Below are 26864 nucleotides of genomic sequence, written 5' to 3' on the forward strand. Positions count from 1 at the left end.
TATAGAGGATTCTCGGGTACTTTTACAGATTTCATTATTCCAAACTCCACAAATGATTTATAAATGAAAAATATTATTTCTTCAATTAAAATTAAAACTTTCATGATTAATACTTATTTAATCCTGTCAAAAATATATATTTAATTATAAAAAAGTAAAACAACAGTAAAATTATTATAGAGACTTCTATAATAGGAGTCAAATTACTCAAAAAATGGGTAAATTAATCCTGTACATTAGATCAAAGAACAATTTAGTTATTTCTATTAAAAATTGATGTATCCAACGAAATAACCAAATAGTGACACACGACTTACCATGTAACACCCTAAACCCGGCCTAGACGTTATGGTCGAATCTGGTGATGTCATATGGAAAGGGATTTGAAGACAAGATTGTCGAGTTTAAAAACCGTTATAGTAAGTTAGCTTTTATTTAATTCGAAAAAAAACTAGTTAATTTGCTTTAAAACTTGTCTCTTAGCGGAAGCTTTTGTAACCAATTAATTTAATCGTTTCTATTTACGAAAAACCTTAGTTTTTTTAGAAAAAAAGCGTTTTGTAGAGTTTTAGTTTTAAAAAAATCCATAAAAAACAGTATAAAGTCCCAATTTTAAAGCCAACCAATCCATAGTCCAGAAGATACATCAAAAACCCCAAATAAGTAATAAATTCTAGGCATTAACGAAAAACAGTATAAATTTTATGTGTGGCCACCGTCATGTCCTCCGCTGCACCGACCCATCAAGTCTAGGGATTACCTGTACAAGTTAAACAGAGAAAGGGTGAGTTTTCGCAAACTTAGTGTGTAATCCCCACAGAAAACATGCATACAGATAATCAACAGAATTCAATTAGATACAGTCTAGGGCCTGTGTCCATTATAGAATCAGTTTGGGTCTTAGGCCATTCAGATACAGTCTCAGAAATACATTAGAGCCTTGGTCCATATCAGATACAGAATGCAGATACAGTAAATCAGAATCCTACCGACCAGCCTCTACACACCATCTCCGCCCAACCCTACACCCCATGTGGGGATTAAATCAACTCACCAATCCCTACACACCATGCTGTACCGAAATGCATCACATAATCAGAAGGTTGTAGCTGAGCTGCCAGATAACAAGCTTAATAGCCTTTCAGACACTTCCTCCAAATATCATCAACCCACCCCGATGCAATGCAACATACAAAATATGTTATGTCATTATGCAATTAATAGTACATACATTTAGATATCATAAGTCATGCTCGGTATAGAAATCAGACAGACAGATCACAATATAAGAGTCTAAGTAAAGCTTACTAACCCTACAGTAGGTCCACAGTCGACTTGGGAAACCCTTGCAACCTTATAGAACTTTTCAGAAAAACGGGCTCACACGCCCATGTGGCCCACTCTGCCCAAATTGGCCTTGGCCACGTGATCCATTTTTAATGTAACCGATGCTAGTTAATTATTCATATATGTTTTCACTATTTAGTTATATGTTCCTTCAAAGTTATCTACTTGAGTCACTGTTAATAAATTATTTATATCTTGAGTTCAATAATTCTGAATTAAGATCCTCTTGATGTTTTTGAAACTAGACTCAAATACCTTTCTACCATAAAATTTTCAGAATTTTTGGTTAAGCCAATAAGTACAGTAAAATCTTCAAACTTACCCTTGTTCTGCTGTCTGACAGCTTCGTCCCTTCTTTGCTAAAAATTAATTATCTCTTAGTTAAAAACTTGGATGATGTTTCCATTTGTTTATATTGAAAATAGACTCATTAATAATTTAAACATGTAAATTTTATCCCCTAATTATTTTTCTCCAATTTTTGATGATTTTCCAAAGTTGGAACAGGGGAAGCCGAATTCAATCTGACCTTGTCTCACAAAGTTTATTATACCTCACGATTTAAAATTCCATTACTTGCATCATTTCTTTTATGAGAAACTAGACTCAATAATATTTAATTCCATATTTTTTTCATCCTCTAATTCAATTTCCACAATTTATGGTGATTTTTCGAAGTTACCCTACTGTTGCTGTCCAAACAGCAAGCAATTTCGGCTTTTCGTCGAATCCCTTTTTTTTTGTGTTTCGGGTACACACTTGGTTTTGTTTTATGCTAAAAAAGTACTCGAGCACTCCAAAGCCTATAATCAAGACACTCAACATCAATTTAACGGATTTACAAGCAAATTGACAACCAAGAACGAACAGAAACCCAACTTACCACCAACGATAACCCTCCGTTTAACTATTGTTAAGATGAGAACATTGAATTCACCAGTTCGAGCCTCCGCCTACGCCCAAATCGCAGAGAAAAAATTTTACCACTTCAGTCGTTAAGAGATTCATGATAGAAACAAAGAGAAACACTTACTGAAACTAAGCGAGCACTAACCGCGTGCGAAAATAAAGGAAAATAAATGAATTAGGGAAAAATCAAGAAGAAGAAAAAGAAAAGAAATATGGAAAAACTCAGAGAATTTCGGTAAGAGGAAAGGGAGAAGAATAGACGACAAAATTTTTTTTTAGAAAAGAGAGTCAAAATTCGGTTATGGGAAAAAATAAAATAAAATCTCGATAACCCCCAAAATCTCTTAATCTTCTCCCCTGATTCCCACTACACATCCATTACTCAGAATTCCCCTATTACACAACTTTATCTCGAAATCTGAGCAAAAAAAAATACCCTTACTTGCATAGGGATTCAAACACAAGACCTCCACCATAATAACACGCCATTTAACCACCAAACCAGCAAGCCCATTCTAATATAATTTACCCAACAATCAAATAAAAACCTACTAAACAAGAGTAAGGCCTAATTCATTCAAAATATCAAAATTTACCCAAGCAAAGGCTCAAACTTAGGACCTCTCAAACACTCCCAGAACATATAACCACTAAAGCTGACAAATATTTGTATTATATTTTCACAATAACGAAATTAGAAATTTTCGGGCGTTACATAACATGTGTATGTCATGCTGACGTTCAAAGATCAATTTTTAATATTAGAAATAGATAGAATTTTTAACAGAAGGAACATATTGCACTTTAACTAATGTGTATGGACTAATTTATTTATTTTTTGAGTGGAAAGTACAAAATGCAATCTTAAAACCAACCTATGGTAGTTTTAAAATATAATTACTTGTTTAGTAGTAGTTTAAAGACTTATTAATGTTGTTGTTATTATTAATTTATGTTAAATGAGAGGTAGAAAGACATTATGTACCACATATGACCAAACTATAAACATTAGCATTTAATATACTCAACTGTTAGAGCAAAACCAACCATCTGTATCTCATTGGAGATTACTACAACCTTATTAAATTCATTCCATTTAGTTTCCTCACCCATTGAAAGAGACTATCCAGCCACCCCTTCTTTACAAATCCTTTCTGGGTTATATTCAGTTCCATAGCTCAGCTTCTGAAACAACCCCCCCCCCCTCCAAAATTCCACAATTGAAATGGCCTCAGCTACCAAGTTTTCATACCACAGACTGAAACATGAAGAAGAAGAAGGCCATGTGCTTGAAGTTGATGAAATTGCGGAGAGGTTGATGATGATGGGAAGACCAAGGCCGTGCGTGAGGCTCAAAAGGGTGTCTGTCAAGAAAAGGTTTAGGGTTAAGGTTCCAAGCTTGAGGAGGTTGTTTAGGAAGAAAGTAAAGCTTGTGAGGATTTCATTTGGGAAGATGGTGAAGAGATTTAAAGAAAGTCAAGCCCATTTGGGTGATCTTTTTGCTGGGAATTATATGTTTATTCAAGTCAATCCTACAACCATGAAATACTGCTTTGAAAAATCTTATGGAGGCCTTGCTTTAAATGGCTTGCCTTCTTCTAGGTGTTCTCTCTCTAGGATTGCTTGATGTTTGAAGGTTTGAAATTGTGTGTGTGTTGCCTTTTCTTGTATTAGATCTTGACTCATGCAGGGTAGCTGCAACTTTTCTTTTAATACAAAATAGCCTAAGGGTTCAAAAGCTAAGATTCAACTTATTAAGTTCGGGGTTCATTTGCAATGTGTTGTATGAAAATGGGAAAAATTTCCATTTATGGAAAACTTAATTTCATTTGTGCAAATGATTCAATTGCAAGTTGCTAATGTTGCATGTGGCATTCCAATTTGTAAGTTAGGAAAACTCAGTTTTCAATATTATCAAAATGAGATTTGTGTCTGAATTTTGTGAAAAAAGAAAAAAAAGCAGAAGACAGTTGGAGGATGGGCGTTTATTTAATAAGTCAATGTCATCAAATGTAAGACACGTGTTGTTTCTCGTGACACTTGTTTTTGACCTTTTTAGATCGTTCAAGATAGAATCGGTTACAGGCAATAGTTTGGTTCATTATTTCATCAATATTTAGCTTTTTATTTTAATTTCATATGGTTTTATTTTTATTCATCAGTTGGTATTACCCACAAATTGAGTCGTCAACTCGAGTGGTTAATTATGGAAATGATTAAAATAAATTATATTATTCATGAATATTTTAATTTTTATTTAAAAATAATAAAATATATATGATGGGATTTTAACTCGAACAATTGCACTAGTAAAACTTTTAATTTATCACTCAATTAAAGTTTTATTTTGATATTTTATACATTTTAATTTTAATTATGCACAATTTATTACTTCCATCAATTGTATATACTAATAATGTATCTGATTGAGTTAGTGCCACAAATTAACGGACACCGACTCAAGATTGATAACAACACAATGATAAACAATAAAATCTAGTTTTTAATTTAGTATCATACATATTTCATGTGTAATTATTATTAATTAGTTTTAAGTCATATGTTTCATTATTTATTGTATGTTACACACATATGTGGTTTCCACACACATTCGTGTGTGATATGATTTCTAGTTATTATTTAAGTCATTGACTGAGTTGGCATCACGAATCAACCAGATACCAACTCGGTTATGGAAATTATTGAAATATTCTTTTGTAATTAATTTAAGTTACATTATTTGAGAGTACATTAGCCTTTTAATTTAACAAAAATCAATAAAATATACAAATGGTGGAATTTGAATCCACATAAAACCTTAATTTTATCACTCAACTAAAGCTAAAATTTGATGTTTTTCATACGTTTTACTTTAATATGCACAATTTATTAGCTTCATCAATTGTATATGATCTATACTATTATTTAGTCCATAACCGAGTTGGTGTCATGAGTTATAAAAATATCCTTTCTTAATTAAAATAAATTATATTATTTAAGGTACTTTAGTCTTTTTGGTCTTTTTAATTTACTGTATGTTATTTTCAAACACATCTTTGTCTTCAAATTTTCGAACGCATATGCTTGTGATAGAATTTTTAGTGTCATTAGTTAGTTTCTATAGTCAAGGGAGAAGTTAGAATTATTTATAAAGGGGGTTGGGTATTTATATAAAGTAGACATTTTCAAAGTAGGTCTGGGTCAGGCCTACTTTGAACAATGTAGTTTTAAATTCAAGTTAGTCTTGGTCACCTAAATCAACATTTAAAAAAGTAAAATAGGTTAAATGCTCAATATGTATTATTTATGTTTTTTTTATCAAATTAATATTTAAATACTATTTTATATTTAGATACAACAATTATTTAACATTGTTTTCTTACCAAATTAATATTTAAATACTATTTTGTATTTGTTTTTCAAATTAAAATAAAAATGTTACCAAACATTTTTTATCAAATCAATATTTAGCTACTACTTTGTATTAATTTATCAAATTAAACTAAAAATATTTCCAAATTTATAAACTATATAAAAGAAATCAAGTTAAAATAAAAATTAGAAAACTTGGGAAAGACAAATTGTCAATTTTTATACATGAATTATAATATCAAAATAAAAATTTAAGAAAATAATTAGCTAAAATGAGTATTTTTAAAATTAAGGGGCCGGGGCCTATGCAACTCCTAAATCTGCCTCTATCTATGGTTAATTTCATTAATTGTTTCGGATAAAATTAAAATAATATTTTTAAAAAAAACATGCTTTGTAACACACAAGAAAAAGAAAAACAATATTACTATATTCAAAAATTGAATTTATTTTAAAATTTCGAGTTAATCGAATTGGGTTATTTGGTTTTCCAAATCAACTTAAGTAGTTCAATTTTTAAATTCAAGATGAGTTGAATGTTACGACTCAAATAATTTGAATAACTCGAATAATGATTGATATTGTTAGAAAAAACACGTTAGCGAAGAAATAAATTAAATATAAATAAACATATATGAAATAAAATATAAATAGAATGATTTATAATTAATTTATCAAATACAAAAATCAAATAAAACCATAATAAATTGTTGAAATAAAGGAGAATCAAGATTTTACGAAATATTGAGGCCTTCCTTAAGATAGATTCGACCGCTCCTACGGTACTTGGAGTAACGTTGGTCGAATGTCTCCAATGATACAACAACAGCAGTGATCAAAGTAGTAGCACCTCTACAATGATCAAGGAACAAACAATGCCTTTTTCTATCACCAGAATGTTTGAAAATACAAAGAAGAAAAGGAAGAGTTTTGAGAGAAACAGAGTTTCGTTAAGAGAAAAATATCAAAGAGTATTTTCTTGTGTAAAACCCTTCAGAAATCATGGTCTTTTATAGGCATGGAGAATGTTGAAATTTTGAAAAAAGTATCCACAAAATCTGCCATAATTTTAATCAAATCAATAAGGTAAGTATCCTTATATAAGCAGATTATGTTTGCTGAGGAAAATAAAAATCATGTTAGACTAAAATATCACCAGAATGTTTGAAAATACAAAGAAGAAAAGGAAGAGTTTTGAGAGAAACAGAGTTTCGTTAAGAGAAAAATATCAAAGAGTATTTTCTTGTGTAAAACCCTTCAGAAATCATGGTCTTTTATAGGCATGGAGAATGTTGAAATTTTGAAAAAAGTATCCACAAAATCTGCCATAATTTTAATCAATTCAATAAGGTAAGTATCCTTATATAAGTAGATTATGTTTGCTGAGGAAAATAAAAATTATGTTAGACTAAAATATCCACAAGTCCTATTAGGGTTTGACCAATTCAAACATTTCACATTACCTATGTTGTGCGTGGCACGAGGCGCACCCTGTCAAGTTTGAAACTCCAAACCCTACACATGTGGTAAAATTACAAGCTTAGTCATTCAATTATTTTTTAAGAGGGTTCACATATATAAACACATCTTACACTTTGGTATTTAACCAATGTGGGATCTAAGCCTTTACTTTTCCTCAACAATATTTCCAAGTAGCTTATTTTGAGCATCAATTTCTCATTCATCACTCAACCATTTTGAGCATATGATATACTGTTGTAAAGTTCTCATGGAGTAAAATATGAAATCATAATTTTATGATTCAACTCTTCACCTTTACCCATTGAGAATATGCCTCAAAGTTCTCATAAAAGTAATTTTTCCAACAGATATAAATATCCCTTGGGTCTCTAACACTTTTGAAAATGTTCAATTTGATTCTATAAAAGAAATTAAAAAATCAAAATTATCTCTAATATTCAATATATATTGAAATTTTAAAAATGAATATATAAATTTTAAAAAAACTAAAAGATATTGAAAAAATTCTAAAAATGCTATATTATATTTTAAAAGAAGAAGCTAAAATGATAAATTTGATATCTAAATTATCAAGTCAAGTTTATCATACTAATTATCTTGTTTTTTCCTCTTTTTTGTTTTAAAAGAGCTTTCAAACATATGTAGTATTTATGGTCTTTGACTCATAATTTAGTCATATTAACAATAAGATTTCAGTATGGTTGATTTTTTTAAAAATTAACTTGAACAAATTCATTTGACTTGCTTGGATTTCATTTTACTCAAATTGATTCGAAAAAAATTTAAATCAAGCTAGGATAATAAAATAAGACTTGTCAACTAGACTAACTTAAATTTTTTCACTCGATTCAATCGAATACTCACCCTTAATTATCATGATGAGTTAGAAGGATATTTAAAAATAAAAGTTCATCCTAACATTTTAACCAAAATAGTTAAACCGTTAACTATTTGGATTAAGTAATGAAATTTTAAAACTAGAGGTACCGATTATGTAAAACAAATGCATATGGACTAAACCCAAATTTGAGCATATTGTAAGGATCAAATCATATTTAACCATTTTAAATATAAATTCAAGATGTATTTTAACACAATGACTAAACTGCCCATAATTTTCTATGCTTAAATTGAAAAATATAACATCTACCATATTATTGCAAGTCAATAATTTTATATTAAAAATAAAAAATTTCAATTTTTATCGATTCAACTCACCGATTTAAAAGATACCCAATTAAATGGTATACATTAGATTAAATGAATCATTGATTTTAGCTTTAGTTAAATCGATGAATTCAATGTAACTTCAAATATACTTAACCTCTGCATCTGGAACTATTTTAATTTTAATTTTCTTTTGAAGAAGAATTTTTTAGTTGGCCGAAAAAGAAAAGAAATTTTTTTAAACAATGATTGGATTTTTTATTGAAGCAATACAGTAATATTTTACAAACTGAAATAAAAAATAAAAAACAATCAAATAAAATACAAATCTTAAGACTTAAAAGAAAACATCAAAAGAAAAATATAGATTCTAGCCGCACTTAGCTTTCCTTGTCTAAAATCCATAATACCAAAAAACTGAAAAGCTCTTAAATTCATCTCTGTCCACATCCGTTGCTAGTTGTAGACGATGGTAGAAGCATGCAGCAGTAAGCAAGCCGATGGTAAGCACCTTGTCCGTTGGGATCCATTCTAATCTTTCGTCTCTCGCCATCGCCGCCCTTAGGCCTGATCCATCCACCACATCACCTCCGTGGACACTTTTGCCGTTTGTCTTCTACAGGAAGATAACGACCGGGATCCCCTTCGCTGACTAGCATCCTGGCAAACGGAAGATCCATGCGCATTCAACCGCTATTTGAGCTGCCCCTCGTGCAAACCGACATTTTCACATTGATACGTACAGAGCTCTCTTCATACCATACATCTCCCGTGACAAATGAATTATGAGAGACCCCGACTTGTTCCGCTCCAAGATGATAACATCCAGTCTGTGTTCGCTCCTCGATCTAGTGGCAACATCCTCAGGGATTTGAAGTCCACCTGGGTGGACCCACCACGGTGCTTACCAGCAAGGCTTCTCCTGCAACCTATCCCCCCTGTTGTCCGGCGCTACCTCTCACCTACCTACCCCTCGCCCAATTTCCTCCCCCCTCACCGATATTGATATGCCACTCATCAACTTTCCCACTCTCTATGGACAGTGCCGCCAAAACCACTCGACAAATCGCCAAACCGTGACTTTATCTTCTTTCTTCCAAACGCTTGGAAAATCGAAAAAACTAAATAAAAACCCTAACTACCGTACTATAGAAGCAGACATAACTGTTCTAAGAAAACTTTAATGGGGAACACTTGTTCCATGGATGGAAAATTCATAAAAGCTAAAAAATATGTAATTATGTTTTGACCCTCCTGCTCTATGTCTCCTTCCACCGTTTATCTCTCTATTATTCAACAGAAACAATTTTAATTTTAAATGATAACCTTTTTGTATCAATCATTTACCCATTTGCTAGCATCCGCCGAAATATTAGTTTGTCTTTCATTGATAATTTATGTAAAAATATGATAGCCATCTAAATAATTGCGTCTTTCGGGTTGGGGCCGTTATGACAAGTTTATATCGGATAAGGATAAATAAATTTTAGTATTTATACCAAACACTGATATTTCATGCAAAATTAATATTATCATCGAATTTTGCCCATGAAGCTTTGAATATTTAAGTTCGAATTTCACCGTATGCAATTACGCATTGAATTTTACCATATGTGAACACTGAGCAGATGTAGAAGGTAAAATGGGATGACATTGGTTTATATTTTACAGTGCAGTGAGTCGAATAGAATCGAAACGAGGTGAACAATTGAGTTCCTAGTTCAGTACAAATGAAAGACATAGTTCTATACATTCAGTGTCCTTACCGAGTTCGACAACACCTTCAAGGAGAGAGATTCATCAAAGCAATGAGATCATGTAGAGATAAACTGGAAATGTGGATCAGATACATGCAACAGATTGTTTCAGTTCGTATTAACCACAACAACCACCACTCTGTGCAACGGCTCCATCTCTTGCACCTGATGGACCTTGGGCACGCCCATAGCCGATCTTGATGCCAGATGACTGTAATAGTTTCAAACAAAGCAGGCTTATGTAAGGCATACTCAGGAGTTCCATGGAAGGAAAACAATGAACTGGGAATGGTCTCTCGATTGATGGAAGATGGTTTATGGTTCAAACCAGATTTATCATCCCATACAAAAAACTGAACGATTGAAATCACAGATAAAATTTGGAGTGAGATGGTCAAATTATTACTCAATTATTACCTCATTGGATGCATCGAAGACTCCTTCCTGAATGTTCTGAAGGATCTTTGCGGCAGTCTTTACGAAGGCCTATGAGATAATTCGAGATTTTCAGTTAAAAATGTCTGTTAAAAGGAACACATAATACATTATAAATACCAGCTAAACCAACAGTACTGGATATATAAACAATATGATGAGCCACTTAAGGGGAAATCCTTACCTCCTCGACATTTTGAGCTGTTCTCGCAGATGCTTCCAAGAATAAAAGCCCATTTTCCTTTGCAAACTGTTCGCCCTCTTCTTTGCTAACAGCTCTCCGGTGAGAAAGATCGCACTTGTTTCCGATTAGCATGATTGTCATGTTGGGATTTGCATGCTGACGAGCATCTTCCAACCAGCTCGCTAGATGATTAAATGTCTCTCTCCTGGTCAAGTGTGCAATTTTGCAGTTCAGTTGAAGAAAATTCAAATGCTCCAGAACCGTAATTGAGGAAAAAATACAGAGATAGGTATAGTAAGCTGTAAAAGTCGTAATGATAAAAAAGAGCAATTCGTTTTAGTGTTTTAACCTGGAGGAAATACAATTTAGTAGTTACCATACCCCAAGTGAAAAAATCTAGAAGCAAAAGTGATCCTTCACCTCTTCCAAACCCATTACTTCAATGTTATTTAGACTTAGATGTGAATCTGGATACGGGTATATTCTATATTTTATAAGTTTTTGAATATAATTCCAGGATCCTTAGAGAGTTATTATTATATCCCTATAACCATATCCGGATATGTATCAGGCAAAGGTACTTCAAGATAAATAAAAGATCGGAGCAACATAGCATTGCTTAAGCATGCTTGCACAACAACATAATTCTACAACTAAAGACAACTTTGTCCCGGACCTGGTTATATCGTAGACCAGAAGAGCTCCGGCTGCTCCTCTATAGTAAGATCTGGTGATGGACCTGAAGGATTCTTGCCCAGCCTGAAATATATGCAAACAAAAGCTCTTGATTGAATCATCAAACAATGATATAAGAAAGTGACTACCAAACCAACATCATACATATAATTGAGATGAAATAAGCCATCAAAAGCATTAATAAGCTTATGTTTTGTTCATTCTACATTCCTCAAACAGGAAGCAACTGACGAAGGAATAACTAACTCTTTGAGATAATCTCGTTTATAATTAAAGAAGAGTTCCTCTAAAACAATAGAACCACTACCTAATGCAATCTATATCACCGATTTGCAACAAAAAGAATCATTCAAGGGCTAACTTGTATTTTTCCTTACAATACTACCAAGTTCAAAAACTTTCACTTATCCTCTGTTCACTCTTGCAAATCTGAGAATTATCAAACCATAAACGAACTTTATACAAATCAAACAAAAACAGCTGCTCGTTTATCATCATAAAATGAATTTCAATTCATAAGCTCCCAAATATGAACTCTTTTACATCCAACATCGTTGGTTCTACATTCCTTGTGTAGGAAGCAACAGACAAGCAATAATTAACACTTCGAGCTAACCTCATCTTTCATTAAAGAAAGTTCCATGAAAACAAGAGAACTACTGCCTAATGCAATCCGTATCATCGGTTTCCGAGGAAGAGTGTCATCCAAGGACTAGCTTATAGTTTACCTTACAAGATAATTAAGTTCAAAAGCTTTCACTTATCCACTGCTTCCTCTCACAAATAGACAGCTAAAGAAAATATACAAAAATAGATAATTTAAACAGAAAAGTGAAGATTTCTACAAAAACCCTAATCTACCCAAGTCCTAACACTCTCTTTGGCTCCTATACAATTAAGTTATTCAACCCAAAAACTAAAAGAAATTGAAATTTAATACCCTTTTATCCAAAAAAAAAAACCAAAAAGGGAAAAAAGGTTAAAAGTGAAGATTTCAACAGAAACCCTAATCTTCCCAAAGCCTTAAGTTATATTCAAAGGCAAAAGCCAAAAAAATTTAATACCCTTTTCAGCAGAAAGAAACCAAACAAATGATACAAAAAGGAAGAGGGAAAAAAAGGTTTAAAAATGAAGAAATTTACAGTATCCCAGATTTGAAGCTTGATGGGTCTGCCATCAATGGTGACCATCCGAGCACCGAATTCAACACCGATGGTTAGATCATGAACCGGTTGGAATCTCTTGTCAGTAAACTGCAAGAGCAAACATGATTTTCCCACGCCTGCATAAAAACCCAATTAAACCCAATAAAAATATTATAAAAGCTCAAACTAGTTCTAAGCAATACTTTTTTTTAAAAAGAAAAAGGGATTTCCAAACAGAAAGAGATAGGCTTCTATACCAGTGTCACCGATGATGATGTACTTGAAAAGATAATCGTAAGACATGGTTTTTTTTTTTCTCACTACGTCGTCGTTTTCAAGTTTCTTCGCTTTCTATGGAGAAAAACTCTGGGTTTAGAGGAAAAGAGGAGAAAGGGAAAAAAATGGAGAACAGAGAGAGATATAATGGTGACGTTAGATTTACAGACAAGTTACCTGTTTTCGTCTTAAAAGCTTACTTCCAAGTTTTGGTTTGGTCGGAATTGTGAGCTTTCTTAGCGTGTTCTTTAATTATTTTATAAATTTATTGAAACTCTTGAAATTATAAAATTAATAAACTATAAGTTTTGTTTTGTTTTAATAAAGTTTCTTAACCTCTTTGCTTTTATCTTTCTATAGTTATTTTAAATGTTTTATTTTGTATCCCGCATTAATTTAGTTATAAAATTATTAAAATATGTTCTCTTTCTATAGTTATTTTAAATTATATTTTTATGAGTGTTTTATATTTTTATATAATAAATTAATAAAAATAAATCTTTGAACCCAAAATAGTATAGGGCTCAAAGCATCAATTTTTATGTAAATATTTAATAAATATATTTGCTACATTCATATGTTAAAAGCATCGCGGGATGATGGCATGAATGATCCTAAAACTTGAGCAAATTTTATAATGTAATATTTATCTTTTAAAATGTTAATTTTTTACTTAAAATTTCTTCCTTTTTAAAATATTATAACGATTTTTGTCTCTAACACTATTATTATTTTTAAAGTCACAAGCCATTTGAGTTTTAATTAGGTTGGCATTATTGTTATTATAACAACTAATAACACGTGGGTTTAAGTACACCTAAGTGTATATTATCTTTTGATTTGAGGGTTTATAGAAAATAGTACAAATTGTACAAAATAGAAAAAAAGAGATAAAACAACATTTAGTTTGTAGCACCCCTTGTCCGATCAGAGTAAGAGATGCAACATTTAAAAACTAAACTCCCCATTTAAACTTTTCTTGTTTCATTATATCTAAGGTAACCTATAACATATATGTTAGGCTCAAAAATACCAAGAGGGGGTGAATTGATATTTTAAAAATTTCTACGAACATTTCTAAATGATAGGGAAAGGGAAGAAAAACTTGAACAATTCAATTTATAGTGTTTTGGTACCAATTGCCTACTTTCACTACCTTGGTATACCTAAACCAAGGATTTCACCGTTTATTATACTTGAATTATTATATTTCTAGGAAAAGATATAACATTTACAATCCTTATCTTTTTCATAAGGCTAAGATGAAGCTTCCCCCTAATTTTTATGGCTAAATTAGAACTCTTCCTAGTTTTTTTGTGGTTTTACTATATTTCTCTAGCTTTTACAAGGCTCAATTATAACCTTCTATAAATCACTTAAGGTTTTATACCTCAAAAACCTCAAGTAACCTTTATAAGCAAAAATAAAAGATGTAAATAATGGAGACCTCTCAAAGGTGTGTGGTTACAAGGGTTAGCTCTTTCAAAGAATGGAAATAAGAATGATAAAAAGATCTAACAATAAACATTTAAGAGATATATACAAGAAAAAAAATGAAGAAATAAAGAATTGGAGGTTGTTCTCTTGATTTCTATACTTGGATATCCATCTTTTGTGTTTGATGTGTCTTTGACTTGTATTTATAGTAAGAAATGAGTTTACGGACGTTTATGGTCATTGAGGATGAATATTAGTTGTTAGAAGTATTAATTTCAAGCTTAAAAACACTTGCAAAGCTTTGGGGTGCAATACATTTCTTCAAAATTTGACCGTTGAGCAGTAAGTATTGCACCCCAACTGGAAGGGTGTGGTACCTCTTGAGTATGGTGTGGTACCTAGGTGGAAGGATATTGTACCTCTTGAAAAGGGTGTTGTACCTCTATGCCTTCTTGTTCATTTACTTCTAAGTATTGCACCTTTTGGCCAAGGTGTTGTACCTAGCTAGATAACACTTAAAAAAATTCTTAAAAAATATTTTTAAGCCTTAAAATTATTTTGAAAATGTTTGATAAAAATTTCAATTACGTTTTAACTAAATAACTTAGAAAATATAATATATAAAATTTATCTTAAATGTTGTTATATCAAAATCTTGGGACATCAAAGCTAACAATCTCCCCCTTTTTGTAGCACCCCTAACCCATATCATTCGCTGGAACAGGATTACGGAGTATTACCAGAATTTACAGATCAAACGCAGACATTTCATATCATTTAACATTCTTATCAAAAACCAATCATAATCAATCTTATTGTCCTTTATATAAGCCCTCGAGGTCTAAAATATGCATTAGAAATAAGTCGAGACTAAACTTGGTACTTAGAAATTTTTTTAGAAAACATTAAAACATTTCAAAGGTGCAGGGACACACGCTCGTGTGATCAGGCCGTGTGGCTCACACGACCAAGATACACTCCTGTGTCACAGGCCGTGTAGGCATTCGAATTAGGGACACACGGCTGTGTCCTAGCCTGTGTCCAAACTTGAGAGCTCTTTAACTTAAGTCACATGGCCAAGCCACATGCCCGAGTGCTAGGCCGTGTAAGCATACTGGCTTGCATTAAATAGGTGCAGGGGTCACACGGCCAAGCCACACGGTGTACTAGGCCGTATGGATATTTAAGCATTCTGCTTTGCAATTTTAAAGATGCAGGGGACACACAGCCAAACCACACGCCCTTGTGCAAGGCCGTATGTCACACACGGCTGAGACATACGTCCGTGTCTCTGCTTGTATGGATGAAAATAGACAATTTTCAAGCCATGTTTCTCACCCAAATTTGTCTTCCACCTACATTAACACTTTAACATATTCACAAACCAATATTAAGACATTCAAATCAATCCAAAACCAAGTCTTATACAGGACATATCAATACATAAGACCAAGTGTCTATACTTATCAAATTAACCAAATACATGTATAGACATATTTGTATCAAATATACCAAATCAAACCATGCCTCAATATGCCTATTAACTATTCATCATTCAAACACACCAAATACAACAAACATGATGAGGTCACACATATATATACATAACAAAAATATGTCCAACTCAAGCCATTCCAATGACTATTTATAAAAAAATACTTTTAAGCTAACATTGGTCAAATTACCCTATACATGCCATTATAACCAAAATTAGTTTTCTATATGTACCGAAATGAGCCGATAAATAGTGTGAGATATCTTCACCAAGCTTCTAACCCAACGAGCTTCCGAATTAGTATAAAGTAGAGGAAATAAAACAGAGTAAGAATTTAATGCTTAGTAAGTTCGTATAACATGGAATTTAACTTACCATTATTTCACATATAAGGTAAGCATACTAAACATTTTCCAAACCAACTTGGCCATTGCCTAACACATATCCATATCACATTAGCCAAGTACTCACATGTAATAAATCATAATCATGGATGAACTTAGTCATTTAACATGTTTCACTTACTTGTATCAGGCATATCATACTTCAATATATATCAAATAAAATCATTTTCATATAATTCAGGTATACACAGGTAATAGTTCACTTTGAACTCATGTTACTTCATATAAAAAATTTACCCGTTAAACCATTTAAAATATTGATGGATACACGGGTAGTAAACACGAAGTGTACATAACTGTAATCCGTCAATTCATATTCAGGAATGTTCTTACGAGCACATAAACGGGAAGCTCTCTTTATCGAGCCATATAACGGGAAGCTCTCTTTATCGAGCCATATAACGGGAAGGTCATGTGAGTCATATAATGGGAAGCTCATTCGAGTTGTATAACGAGAAGCTCATAAAAGCCGTAATCGGGAAGCTCAGGTGAGCTAATAATGGGTAACTCCGGAAAGCCATTAATCGGGAAGCTCCGAAGAGCCATATATCAAGAAGCTCAAGAAAGCCAATATCGGGATGCTCATGAGAGCTAATAACGGGAAGCTCGTGAGAGCCTATTATCGGGACACTCATAAGAGTTGTGGTGTGTCCACAACACATGCAGGATCACAACTAATCCGGAACCCTTGATGACAATGTCATTTGTATCCATCAAATTTATTAGGTTCAAACGAGACTTTGTACTTGTCAGATATTTTTCGGATATGTGATCAACTGATACACATGGCAATTTATATAAATTTTATACAATAATATTAAATTTAAAACATATAAATATACAATTTAGTTACACGAACTTACCTCAACAATGTTTGTGTACACAAAAGCTACTAATCCTCAATTCAACATCAATTTATACTCAATTCAATCTAATTTCGTATTTGATCTATCCGGATCTATACGAAAGAAATTAACATAAATTTATACTCAATTCAATCTAATTCGCATCTTTGGAAAAATTACCATTTTACCCCTATACTTTTAATTAATTACAATTTCATCCTTAGACTCGGAAAATGAAATCTATACAATTAATATTTATTCCAATCCTATAAGATTTTTACATGTAAGAATAACAACCCATGCATTTCAAAAATTCAAATTTTTCCATGAATTTTCCATCTTTACAATTTAGTCCCTAAATCATAATTTCATCAAAATTCACTTTACAAAAGTTATTTATCTATCAACAACCTTTCATTTTCTACTATAAAACTTCATAATTCATATATACTCATCCATGGAAAAACCCTAACACTTTAATAACTTTACAAATTAATTCCTGAGATAGCTAGATTAAGCTGTTATGGTATCGGAAACAGAAAATTTCTAAAAACGTAACAAGAATTCATACCTAATTAAGCCAAATAACCTTGCTCAAAACTAAATTTCCATGGTTAGGGTTTCCATGCTTTTGTTTAGGAAAGATGATATAAAATGATGATATTTTGTTTTATTTTATTATTTATCATCTTTAATTATTTCATCTTTTCAATTTCATCCTTTTCTATATTAAATTTTCCAATGATGAATCATCATACTTATCTAATAACTCCAATAATTGGTCTATTTTCCATATAATAACCTCCAATTTTGAATTCCATAGCTACTTGATCCCTTTAGCTACTGGAATTCAACTTTTGCACTTTATGCAATTTGGTCCTTTTCGTCAAATTAAACATGTAATCGGTAAAATTTTCTTAACGAAATTTTCATATGATATTCCTATCATACTATAGACCATAAAATAATATTAAAATAAATTTTCTTCTGGACTTAGATTTGTGGTCTCGAAACCACTGTTCCGATTACATGAAAATGGGCTGTTACAACTCTTCCCCTTAAAGAATTTTCGTCCTAAAAACTCTTACCAGTAAAGAGGTTTGGATCTTGCTTTCTCATTGCTTTCTCAGGTTCTCAGGTAGCTTCTTCTATCCCATGTCGTTGCTAAAGAACTTTTACTAAAGTTACCTTTTTATTTCTTAATTCTTTCGTCTCACTTGCTAGGATTCTGATCGGTTCCTTACTGTATGTCATGTCAGGCTGAATCTTGATCTCTGTCAGAGAAATAACATGTGAAAGATCTGACCTATACTGTCATAACATAGACACATGAAAAATATTGTGAATTCTATCAAGTTCTAGCGGTAGAGCTAATCAATATGCAACATGTCTGATTCTTTCAATAATCTCATATGGCCCGATAAATCACAGACTCAGTTTTCCTTTACAGCCAAACTGAAGAACTTTCTTCCAAGGTGAGACTTTCAGAACTACTTTGTCACCAACTTGAAATTCTATCTCTTTACGTTTAATATCCGCATAGGACTTCTGATGATCAGAAGCTGCTTTCAGACTAACTCGGATCACTTTCACCTTTTCTTCAGTCTCGTGGATCAAATCAACTCCATGTATTTTTTTTCTCACTGATCTTAGTCTAATACAATGGAGTTCTACATTTACGACCATACAGAGCTTCATACGGTGCCATCTTTATGCTTGACTGATAACTATTATTGTATGTGAATTCGACTACGACAAATATTTCTCCCAACTGCCTTCGAATTCTAGTACATAGCATTGAATCATATCTTCAAGAATCTGAATCACACGCTCTGCCTGACCATCGGTCTAAGGATGAAATACGGTACTAAAATGTAATTGCGTACCTAGAGCTTCTTATAACTTGTTCCAGAATCGGAATATGAAACACGGATCTCTATCTGAAATAATAGAGACTGACACTCCATGTAACCTGACAATTTTAGAAATATATAATTCTGTGAATCTTTCCAGGAAAAATCCATACGTACCAAAATAAAATGTGCAAATTTTATCAAATGATCGACAATTACCCAAATGACATCTTTCTTTTTCGGAGATAGGGGTAACCTCGATACAAAATCCATAGTAACTCTATCCCATTTCCATTTCGGTATCGTCACTGACTGTAACAATCTTGAAGGTACCTAATTTTCAGCTTTAACTTGTTGACATAAACATCTAGATATGAATTTAGAAATATCACGTTTCATCCCAACCACCAATACATCTGTTTCAAATCATTGTACATTTTATTACTCATTGGATGAACAAACATAGTAACATTATAAGCTTCATGCAAGATCTTCTGTATAAGCTCTGAATTCTTCGGTACACAAACTCTGCCTCTGAATAATAGACAATCATTGAGTCCTATTTGAAATTCTGAATCAGAAGTCGACTCACATTGTACTCGTTTAGCTTGTAACTCATTATCACATTTCTGAGCCTCATAGATCTGCTGTAGAAATATTGGTTTAGCTTTTAGCTCAGCTAAGATTGAACCATCATTAGACAATGACAATCTGATATTCATTGCTTATAAAACAAACAGAGACTTTCTACTCAGAGCATTCGCCATCACATTTGCTTTTCTCAGATGATAATCGATAACCAAATCATAATATTTCAATAGTTCAAGCCACCTGCGCTGTCTCAAATTCAAATCTTTTTGCAACATCAAATATTTTAAGCTTTTATAATTGATGAATATATGACATTTTTCACTGAAAAAAATAGTGTCACCAAATTTTCAGTGCAAAGACAATAGCTGCCAATTCTAGGTCATGTATTGGGTTATTGTTTTCATGTGATTTTAGCTGTCTGGAAGCATAGTCTATTACTTTACCTTCTTGCATCAAAACACAACCTAAACTGTTCAATGATGCATCACTGTAAATCACAAATTCCTTACCTAATTTAGGCTGAATCAAAACTGGTGCTTCAATCAACAGGGCTTTCAATTGGTCAAAACTTTCCTGACATTTATCAGACCATTCAAATTTCACATCTTTCTGTAACAGTCGTGTCATCGATGAAGCTATCATAAAAAAACCCTTTTACAAATCTCTGATGGTAACCGACTAATCCTAGAAAACTTCTGACTTCAGATACATTTTTCGGTGGTTTCGAGTTAACAATAGCTGATATTTTATTCGGGTCAACTCTAATACCTTCAGCCGATACTATATGTCCCAGAAAACTCATTTCTCGAAGCCAAAACTCACATTTGCTAAATTTAACATATAGTTATTTTTCTCGCAAAGTTTGCAAAACAATTCTCAGATGTTCGGCATGCTCAGTCTCATTTCGGGAATATACCAGGATATTATCAATGAATACCATAACAAATATATCCAAATACGGTCTAAAATTTCTATTCATCAAATCCATAAATACCGCAGGTGTATTAGTTAAATCAAACGGCATCACAAGGAATTTATAATACTCGCACCTAGTTCTGAAGGTTGTTTTTGGCACATTTGACTCTTTCACCTGTAACTGATAATAACCAGAATGAAGATCAATCTTTGAGAACACTGTGACACTTTTTAACTGATCAAATAAGTCATCAATGTAAGGCAGAGGATACTTATTCTTGATGGTAACTTTGTTGAGCTGTCGGTAATCAATACATAATCTCAACGATCCATCATTCTTCTTAACAAACAGAATCGGTGCACCCCATGGTGAGAAACTGGGTCGAGCAAAACCCCTATTAGTTAGTTCTTGCAACTGTGCTTTTAATTCTTTTAACTCTGTAGGAGCCATTCTATATGGTGCTATAGATATTTATGTTGTTCCCGATACAAGGTCTATAGAAAATTCCACTTCTCTAACTGGTGGTAATCCGGGTAAATCCTTTGGAAACACATTAGGATATTCACAAACAACTGGCACTGATTTAATCTTTGATTCGGACACTTTGGTATCCAACACATAAGCAAAATAAGCTTCATAACCTTTTCTGACATATTTCTATGCTGACATGGTTGATATCACATTCGACAACCCATCCATTTTATCTGATTAAATACAAAGCATTTCACCATATTGAAATTTCAACACAATATGCTTTTGTTTACAATTTACCACGGCATCATGCTGAGTTAACCAATTCATACCATGAATCACGTCAAATTCAACAAATGGTAATAACATCAAATTAATCGAAAAATAATAACCCTATATCATTAACAAATAATTTTTACAAATTTTATCAACCATCACATACTGGCCTAGGGGGTTTGAAACTTTAACCACGAATTTAGTGGACTCAACAGGTAAATTTTTATTAGACACTAAATTTCTGCAAATATATGAATGAATTGAACCATGATCAATTAAAGTAGTTACTTTAGTATCAATAAGAGGAAATAATACCAGTAATAACATCTGGTACAGAGGCATCTTCACGGGCACGAATAGCATAAGTTCTAGTTGGTGCTCGTGCTTCGGATCTTATAGTGGAATCTTTTATCGTACCACAACTACCACACATATTGTCGAGATTACAAGGTGGTCTACCTCTTATAGCGGGGTTTGTCGACCTTGAAGTTTGAACGATATATTCTTTAGGCTTTTTCATGCAGTCTCTAAGATAGTGGACAAAGGAACCACATATAAAGCATGCTCTACTTCCCATGCGACATTCACCAAAATGCAATTTATTACAGTGCTTGCATCTGGGTTTGGTACTTTTAACTCTACCCGCACATGCTATAGATGTAGCCTGGGATCTTGGACTGAAGCGTTGAATCCCTCTATCTCTCCCAGAGTACCTCGCGGAGGTAGTAGAATGGTCATGATATCTTTTTGATTTCTTTGAAGACGACTATTGTTGCTTCCCCGTAAATCTTTTACTTGAAGTTCTAGCTTCCATCTCAGCTTGTCTCTTTTCTTTACTTAATTCTTCAGCTTTATGTGTTTGGTTAACCAGTACAAAAAATTCTTTTAATTTAAGAATCCCAAATAATAGTTTTTTGTTTTCATTGAAACCTTCTTCAAATCCTTAACACATGGAAATTTCAGTTGGGATACATTCTTTGGCATATTTACTCAGTCGAACAAATTCCCGTTCTATTCAAATACTATCATATGCCCCTGTTTAAGCTCTAAAAATTCTTTCTATTCCTAATCAAGGAATCTCTGACTGATATATTTCTTTCTGAACTCAGTTTGGAAAAATTCCTAAGTGACCCTTTCTTTTGGTACAACTAAAATTAAAGTGTTCAACCATTGGTAAGCCGAATCTTTTAACAGAGACACCGCACATTTAAGACATTCGGTCGGTGTACAAGATAGTTCATCCAGAACTCTGATAGTGTTTCCAACCAAAATTTAGCTCTTTCAGGATCATCTTTGGCTGTAGCTCTGAATTCTTCTGCCCCATATTTATGAATTTTATCAACAAGAAGCTTACCATTTCTAATAAGTTCTGTACCTTGAGGCATATTGAGAATCAATTGAGAAATAAGAAGGGGTGGAGGTTGTTGTACAGCAGGATTTGTTCTTACAAATTCTGTAAACCACTCATTCATCATTTAGAAGAAGGCTTCTTTAGCCTCTCCTCCTCAGCCCTCAGATGCTGGCCTTCTACTACTCGAGGCTGCTCTTTACATAGAAGCTTGAACATTACTTTCAGCTTCTTCAGAATTAGCTCGGTTGGATGACATTTCTATATGAAAAGCTTGTTTTAAATTGGTTAGGAGATACCGCACTATCACAGGTTATATAAGGGCATGTATAGCTAGACATACTTGCTATGTTAGTCCGAGAATGGATGTAACACCCCAAAATTTAGGGTTAGAAGTTTTAAGATTTGTAGGTAGGGTCAGTGGCTAGATCAGACAATTGGGTTTGTTGCTGTGTTTTATGTCAGAATGGGCTTGCTGGTCTAATGGTTTGTTGTGTGTTAATTTTCCTCTGGGTTCTGGGTTCGAATCTTCGTGTGTATTTATGGGAGTAATTTTATTTTAGATTTATTTATTTTTAGTTGCTAAAATATTTATTAGTTTTAGCTATTTTAATTTATTTTTATTTTGAGAATAGCAAAAAATCCCAAAAAGAAAAAAAGAGAGTTGCATGTTCTTCCCTTCTTCTCCATTTTGTTCTCTATGACTTTTTAATTTTCTTTCTTAAAAAGAAAATATTCAGTTTCTTTTGATTCTTTGCTTATTCTGTTTTATCGTTGTTGTCGGTTGTCAAGGGAGTTTTGTTATCAGGTGTTTGGTAAATCAAAAGAGAAAAAGATAGGTTTTGATTTTGGAGGTTTTGATAATGTCTCTTCTGTTTTCTATTTTGTTATTGAATTGAAGTTTTCGTTAATTTGTATGCTAATTGAGGTTTTTGAATCGGTTTGGAGGAGCGAATCAAACGATTCTGGTGTTTGTTATCGCTACTAAGGTGTGTGTTTGAAAACTCTCCCTTTTTGTTACCGAATTTCTGATTTGTTTCTGTGAAATTTGACATATTTTGTGTGTTTTTGAATTTGACCAGTCGAAGTGTTGATTTTTGTGGAGTTGCTTAAAGTTCTGTGTGTTTTCGGTTTGGTTCTGTGTAATTGAGGGTTGGTGATCGTGTTGACATCAAAAACATGTTTTGTAGCCTATTTCGATGTGGTTTCGTGACCACATGGATTGCCACACGGGCGTGTTCCCTACATGGGTGGCTCACACGGCTGTGTGCAATTGGGAATTTGGGGTTTTTGATGATTTTTGGTACCACACGGCCTAGCCACATGGGCATGTGTCCCCACATGGGCGTGTGAGATCTCCACATAGTCTTGTCTCCTTTGCTCCTTATTTTTAGCACTTTAGGACAATGAGTTACACGGGTTGCTCACACGGGGGTGTGTCCCCTCCATTCAGACGTCTGTGGCATTTACATGGGCGTGTAGACCCTCTCACAGCCTAGGCACTTTCACACGATCGAGGCACACAGCTGTGTGGCCTTATTTCGCCAAATTTTGTATTATGTCTGTTTTTGATTTGATTATGATTTTGTGTGTTCTGACCCTTGGCTAGGTCTTGGTAAGGGTGGTCGGGACTTTGTTTCAGCCTGGACTTGTGCGTTATTCGCAAACTTAACTCTAATTAAGCAATTCAATTGAGTGTTAATTGTTATGTTATATCTAATTCTGATTCTGGGCATTTAAATGTGTGCATTTCTGATTCCGTACTCTACTTTTGTAAATCTGTCTTGAAATGGTGTGCATTTTGCATTTGCATTAATCTTTTTGGGTTTGGTTGCGAAGAGAAGGGAGTCTAATCTATTTTGGCAGTTTCAACTGCAACATGCCTGTACAGTGGTTTACCGCAATGCACAGTATGTCATATATGCCAGCTCTACTGTATATTCACATTTGAGTGGGTTAGTCCACATACTTGGTGTGTAGGTTTGGATGAGCCTTTCAAGGTCCTATGTGGTGTGCATGGTTAGATGAGCTTAATTAGCTCTTTTTGGGGTGTGATTGGGGGACAGAGAGGTGTTTGGCTGGTTGGGTGGATTTTTATTACTTGTTACATTCATTCTGTATTCTGTCTGTCTGTATGAGTGTGAGACTAACTGTTTATGGATCGAGGTATTTCAATATTTATACATTTGATTTGTTGTGAAGATTATTCGTATATCGGATTGCCACTGAGTTTTATTTTTTTATTGTGACATTTTGGTGATCATTTATCTATCATTTTTAAACTCACACTGAGCTCATGTAGCTCACCCCTTTTAGTTTATCCCTTTGCAGGTACCCTTATTTTCCGTAGCTGGACTTGGCATGCCAGAGGTCTCGAGTGATATGTTTTAAGTCGGACTAGTAAAAAGAGGTTTCAGATTTATAAATTTGTGATCTGTTTTGAACTGTAAACATCTATAAAGATTGTGGTACAGTCTGATTTAGGATTTTCGTAAATAGTTTTGTTTTGAATTCTATAAACTTTGGTACTTTATTTCCGAATGCTTTCAACGTGACTTGAATTCTCTATTTTGAATCCTAAAAGGGCTAAATGGTTTAGTTTGATTTTAATAACTGTGTTCGAATAGGATTTTAATAACTTATTTTGTAAAATTATTTCAGATCATCTTGGAGATCAATGTAACCTCTCGGATTCAGTTTAAACTCCTAGGCGGGGTTTTGAGGCGTTACATTTAGTGGTATCAAGGCCAGGTTTACAAAAACTCGGCCTGTATTTTTACGTATCCGTGTGCGCACATGTTTATTTTTTTTTTAAAATTGATAAACTGTACCATAGTATTTTGATATTATGTGTGTTTTACTGATTTTGAGGAGATAAAATGTCTAAGACTTCGGTGCTGGTCTAGGGTGGAAATTTGAAAATGTAATATTAGAAATGTAGATTTTTGTATTTATTTTGTGTTCGTTTTCTAAAAATGTAGATAGTCTAAGTTAGTCACAAGACCGATATGGATTATTATGGTAAGCATGGTCGTGAAGGTCAAGCTGGTGAGACTCTCGAAGAGTCTTTGGCTTCTCCAGGATGTGAGTTTTTTCAGGAGTCAGAAGTCAATGCGGTTTCGCGAACTTCGGGTAGCAATAACCCGGAGGTTGGTACCGAGGTGTTGACTCGGGTGGTGAGAGAGGTGTTTGAATAAGTCTTAGAGGCTAGTTTAGAGAGGAATAGAGAGTTAGTTCAAGGTAGTTGTGTGGATTGTGGGAAGAAAAGGGATCATAGTCCTTTGGGGGTGGAGCCTTTGTCTACGAAGTGTATAAGAGCCCAGTTAGGTGTTAATAAAGGTTATGTGGATGGTTCTGGTAATGGGGGGAGCGTATCAATTTGTGGGTATTGTAGTGATAGTTTTACCAGTTTTCAATTAGTTCAAGGAAATGTTACATTATATATATTATCAAGAATTATAAAAGCATGTTAATAATTTTGAAAGTTTTAATTTAGATGAAATTTTATAACTCGGTTAAATACGTCTACAAGTGTATGTGTTTTGGTAATGCGTCGTACCCTATTCCGGTGTTGGATACAGGTAAAGGGTGTTACATTCCATGTTGCTAATTAATTCTTGGATTAGAGATCTAAAGGGTTTAAATCCCTAATTGGTTTGATTTTACCTCTCGATCACCAATTTACTAAATTAGACGATTTAGTCTAGTTTATATCTCGATCTCATCAAGGTAAATCGTGACAATGAATTGGTTCTCGATAGGCTCTCCTCTCGATCTCACCTATTTAAATGTTCACCTCGAGGCGTAAAGTCTAGGTTTTAAAATTTATTCGATTTAGTTCAATTTTTACAATTTAGTCCTTGACCCAAAAATTAAATATGCAATATTTCTATCAACCAACCACCACAAAATTTAGTTACTAGCATCATCAACACAACAACACTAATCAAATACATGCTCAAATGATTCATTAAATAAAGCGTAAAAGTAAGGTTAGAGAAATCTTAGGATTCTTGATGAGTTCTTTGGAGAATGACAGCAACAACAATGGAGAAGAAAGCACAACTAAAGTTAGGATTTTTACACTTTTAAAAGTAAACAAAGCTGAAATATATTAAAGGTTCTGAAGAGTAATCAAAATACAAAGAAAAGTTTGAGTATCTAATTGAAAAGAGAGAAAAGCTACATTAAAAACTGGTAACTGGGTCCATGGAGCATTGAATTAGGGAGTGTCCGCGACGACATTGAGACAGGTATGGTTGTAGATTGTTGTGATTCTATGTGTTATTTATTTGAATGACATTGATGTTTATTCGTTGGATTACGTTTGTGGGTGTGATGGATAAATGTGTATCTTCTTTAGTGGTTAAATGTTTGGTATGTGTGTGAGTTTTTAAGGTCAAAGTATAGTATGGTAGTGTTCGGGTTTAGAGTGCGCAGCGAGAGCGTAGTGAGTTT

General features: G+C 33.2%; 2 protein-coding genes across 2 annotated transcripts; one reads left to right on the forward strand and one right to left on the reverse strand.

Moving 5' to 3' along the window:
- The first annotated feature begins 3353 nt into the window (after nucleotides 1-3353).
- LOC105798373 (uncharacterized) lies at nucleotides 3354-4094 on the forward strand. The gene has a single exon (XM_012628416.2). The coding sequence runs from the start codon at nucleotides 3482-3484 to the stop codon at nucleotides 3881-3883; it is 402 nt and encodes a 133-aa protein (XP_012483870.1). The 5' UTR covers nucleotides 3354-3481; the 3' UTR covers nucleotides 3884-4094.
- A 5812-nt stretch (nucleotides 4095-9906) lies between these two features.
- Nucleotides 9907-13017, reverse strand: LOC105798372 (ras-related protein RABB1b). The gene is made up of 7 exons (XM_052621500.1): nucleotides 12948-13017; nucleotides 12752-12845; nucleotides 12492-12631; nucleotides 11330-11412; nucleotides 10654-10858; nucleotides 10452-10520; nucleotides 9907-10245 (listed from the first exon to the last, which is right to left on the reverse strand). The coding sequence occupies exons 2-7, from the start codon at nucleotides 12795-12797 to the stop codon at nucleotides 10153-10155; spliced, it is 636 nt and encodes a 211-aa protein (XP_052477460.1). The 5' UTR covers nucleotides 12798-12845; nucleotides 12948-13017; the 3' UTR covers nucleotides 9907-10152.
- Between the last annotated feature and the right edge of the window lie 13847 nt (nucleotides 13018-26864).

This window comes from Gossypium raimondii, chromosome 9, assembly GCF_025698545.1.
Source record: "Gossypium raimondii isolate GPD5lz chromosome 9, ASM2569854v1, whole genome shotgun sequence".
Lineage (NCBI taxonomy): Eukaryota > Viridiplantae > Streptophyta > Magnoliopsida > Malvales > Malvaceae > Gossypium > Gossypium raimondii.

Coding starts and splice junctions, on each gene's coding strand:
- LOC105798373 (XM_012628416.2), top strand. CDS start 3,482: ATGGCCTCAGCTACCAAGTTTTCATACCACAGACTGAAACATGAAGAA.
- LOC105798372 (XM_052621500.1), bottom strand. CDS start 12,797: ATGTCTTACGATTATCTTTTCAAGTACATCATCATCGGTGACACTG. Junction 12,632..12,751: donor CATCATCATCGGTGACACTG/GTATAGAAGCCT, acceptor GTTTTTATGCAG/GCGTGGGAAAATCATGTTTG. Junction 10,521..10,653: donor CAGCTCAAAATGTCGAGGAG/GTAAGGATTTCC, acceptor ATTATCTCATAG/GCCTTCGTAAAGACTGCCGC.